Source organism: Schistosoma mansoni, chromosome 2 (genome assembly GCF_000237925.1).
Source record: "Schistosoma mansoni strain Puerto Rico chromosome 2, complete genome".
NCBI classification, from domain to species: Eukaryota; Metazoa; Platyhelminthes; class Trematoda; order Strigeidida; family Schistosomatidae; genus Schistosoma; species Schistosoma mansoni.
In genome coordinates this window covers 31,587,112-31,590,362 of record NC_031496.1, presented here as the reverse complement: position 1 = coordinate 31,590,362, position 3,251 = coordinate 31,587,112, and the positions used below count along the sequence as shown (strand labels likewise).

The 3,251-nt window shown below is 35.7% G+C and overlaps 1 protein-coding gene across 1 annotated transcript in view; it reads right to left on the bottom strand.

The window, feature by feature from the left end:
• Positions 1-1,331: 1,331 nt before the first annotated feature.
• The window catches only part of Smp_001410.1 (glyoxalase I (lactoylglutathione lyase)), an 11,951-nt gene continuing 10,031 nt past the window's right edge, over positions 1,332-3,251 (bottom strand). The window contains exons 5-8 of the mRNA XM_018796380.1: positions 3,038-3,230; positions 2,818-2,984; positions 2,664-2,777; positions 1,332-1,590 (exon numbers count right to left, since the gene is read on the bottom strand). Of these exons, the coding sequence (XP_018650598.1) occupies positions 1,441-1,590; positions 2,664-2,777; positions 2,818-2,984; positions 3,038-3,230 (624 nt within the window). The 3' untranslated portion in view covers positions 1,332-1,440. The remainder of the gene's footprint in view (positions 1,591-2,663; positions 2,778-2,817; positions 2,985-3,037; positions 3,231-3,251) is intronic.

Sequence of the window (3,251 nt, the reverse complement as noted above, 5' to 3'; positions counted from 1 at the left end):
TCATGACAAACAGTGTAGAAGTCTCTAAACCAGTAGTTTTCAACATACAAAAGTGAAAAAGCAAGATCCTAAAACACAGCACGGAGAACACTCACCCAATCACACTTGAAGAAGCTATGGAAGAGGTGGAAAGTTTTAAGTACCTGGCCAGCATCATTGGTAAACAATGAGGATTGGATGCACATGTGAAGGCACAGACTAGAAAAGCAATTGTAGCATTCTTACAGTTGAAGAACATATGGGACTCAAAACAAATGTAAATCGACATCAAAGTTAAAATTTCTGATACAAATGTAAAGATTGTTTTGTTGTATAGACTTGAGACTTGTGGATTTACTACAACCATCATTGAAAATGTCCAGGTATCTATCACCAGTTGTTTACACAAGCTACTCTATATCCGCAGGTTAAACATCACCACGAACAAGCTGCTGTGGGAGAGAAAAAATCAACTTCCAGTTGAGCAAATAAGAGAAAGACGCTAGGGGTGGATAGAACATACATTGCAGAAATCACCAAACTGCATTATGAGATAAGCCCTAAACTTGGAATCTTGGAAGGAATAGGAAGACCAAGGAACACTTTGTGCCGGGGATCGGAAACATATATCAAAAAAATAAATAGCACTTGTCAAGAACAGAAAAGGAAGGCCCAGGACAGAGTTGGTTGGAGAATCCTGGTTGGCGGCCTATGCTCTACAAAGCGTAACAGACATGGGTCTATAAATGAGTAACTATATATACTGACTGACGCATTTCATTACCATGTGCTGTGTGCAATACTACCAAAAATCTTCTTGACTGACTGAAAATAAGTGATTATTTAACTTAACAATAAGCGTTATGCCAATATCTTAATTCCGTTAATTCCGTCAAATTCTATTAAATTTTATGTCAAGGTTTGCTAAATGGTAACAAATATAGATTTTGAATTCAGAAGTTTCACGTATATCTGAAATTGTTTTCAACTGGACAAAAACTGCAAATTGAGCCTGAATACATTTTACTATGTAACAATTAAACATTACTATCTAATAAATGATTGTTTAAACAATCTACAAGAATAAATTCACATGGTATTGTTTGGTTTAATCTTCCGGTTGATGTTTAGGACTGCGATTGATCAGCCTCGTATTACTAATCAAGACTCAGTAGGTAAGTGGATAACGCGATGACGTTTGAAGCGAATGGTACTGGGTTTAAGTCCCAGAGTGGACATCAACTCTGAGATGAAGGTACATCCAGCTGAAGAGTCCCAAATGGGACGAAACTCGCGTCCTGGGTTTCACTGCTAGCCACCATCCATCTTGGCTTATAATCTACAACAATGTTGTGTAAAAGTGTATATTATTTAGAAAAAAAAGTAGAAAAAACAAACATTCCATACACGACAATTCATGATACCATACACACAAGATTCAATGAGTTGAAAACAATAGTTTTATTTTGTTGTCTTGCCACCATGTTTATTGAACCATTCATCACTTTTATCTGAGGCTATAGCTGATTGTAATAAATTATCCGCTTGTGGATCCACTTGTGACAACTGTCTAAAAGCTTCATCTCCAACAAAACAGATTTCATGACCATCCTGAATAAGAGGTAATTAAGTAAACAGAAAAGAAAATCCACACTAAATACAGTACAAAGTCAAACCACAGTGAAATTCTAGTGTAACGGGTGGTTTAAAAGGATTTTTCCCCACATATATTACGATAACACGTTAACACAATAATAAGACTAATCACGCTATATCAGAAAATCAATAAAGCGAAGGGAAATTACATATTTAATAGTTCGTAGGCTGTGGCTGCTCATCCACACTCAACGACCAATCATATCTTACAATGCTTTCTATCACATTCATTTTGTGATGGGCTAACGACACTTCCTATTGCTTGTGCTAAAGCATATAGATTGACATCATAAATACAGACGTCCAAGTTGTCAAACAGCTGAATGACAGCTTAATATTTCAAAAATCTTGCAAAATTCACAATCAAATCAAGCATGGTAATGTTACGTCTGGCCGATTGTGCACGCTATATTTGCTTCCCTAAGATAGTTCCGTATCCCCGAGCTAGAACTATACACCAACTTGAAGACCAGAGAAAAGGCACAAAGTATGAGGGAAGCGCTTTACTACAGGATTCATTTATGTACAGAAAATACAGGGGTTTTATAGTAATTAATAGACCTTGAGTTTCCATAGTAGCAGTGTGTTAAACAGCCAATCAGGACCTCGTTATTTTAGTAGCATAGCTTCTAACTAATCGCTGATTGGTTGAGGCTCTTTATGAGCCTCTGGAGGCTCTGATAGAGTTCCTGTATAGTTCTTGTTTATTTGTATCTTAGTAGACATAACACATTGGAATAACAAATTTGCAGAGTTCGAGTTAAACTTCCTTATCTTCTGTCTCTCGCTTTATGATAGCTACATCCATTGGCCTAGTAGATTACACACTGGGCTTCTCCACAGCTCTATCATTCAGGATTTATATTTTCTCACTAATTATGTTGAATTGTCCTTTAAAAACTTAATAAAACGTACTGACATGTATAAGGAAGATATACTATTCTAGTTAATAATAAGAAAATCATAGAAATTGGTTAACACTTTCGATCATACAAAAATGAAATAAATCAACAAAAGGATAAACCTACTGGATCAGCTAAAATAATCACTTGTACAGTAGCTTTTCCTGGAGTATCCAAGCTGACTAAACGAGTAAGAATCGTTTCATTTTGTGAATCCATCGTTTTTTGTAAAATTGGTAACTATTGATAAATTATTAATTATGTTTAGAACAAGTTTTACTTGACTACTTGGGCATGCAAAAGCTATACGACCAAATGCGCTAGCATGATCAATAGGTTTTTGAATGGAAATTAGTTTTAAAGTACACTGATTTGGTGAATAACAAAACACTGCTTCATCTGAACTAGATGACACAAGTGTCATACCAAGTTTATGAGACCAATAATCTGTAAAATAGTAAAAGAAAATTTTTAGGAAGGAGAATGGAAATACAACATACCAGTGGATCGTTTAAGATTTGAAGTAGCTAAAGCCACCATTCGACCTGGATCCCCATCACTATCACAGTTGTGCACCCAAAATGCATATCCACCAGGAGCTTCCACTTTTACTGAATCTGACTCTTTCAATGTGATAGGCCATAATCCACCGATAATTCTTGAATATGCATCCTTATTATGAATACGAATATACTGTTATCATTTAGGCCAGAT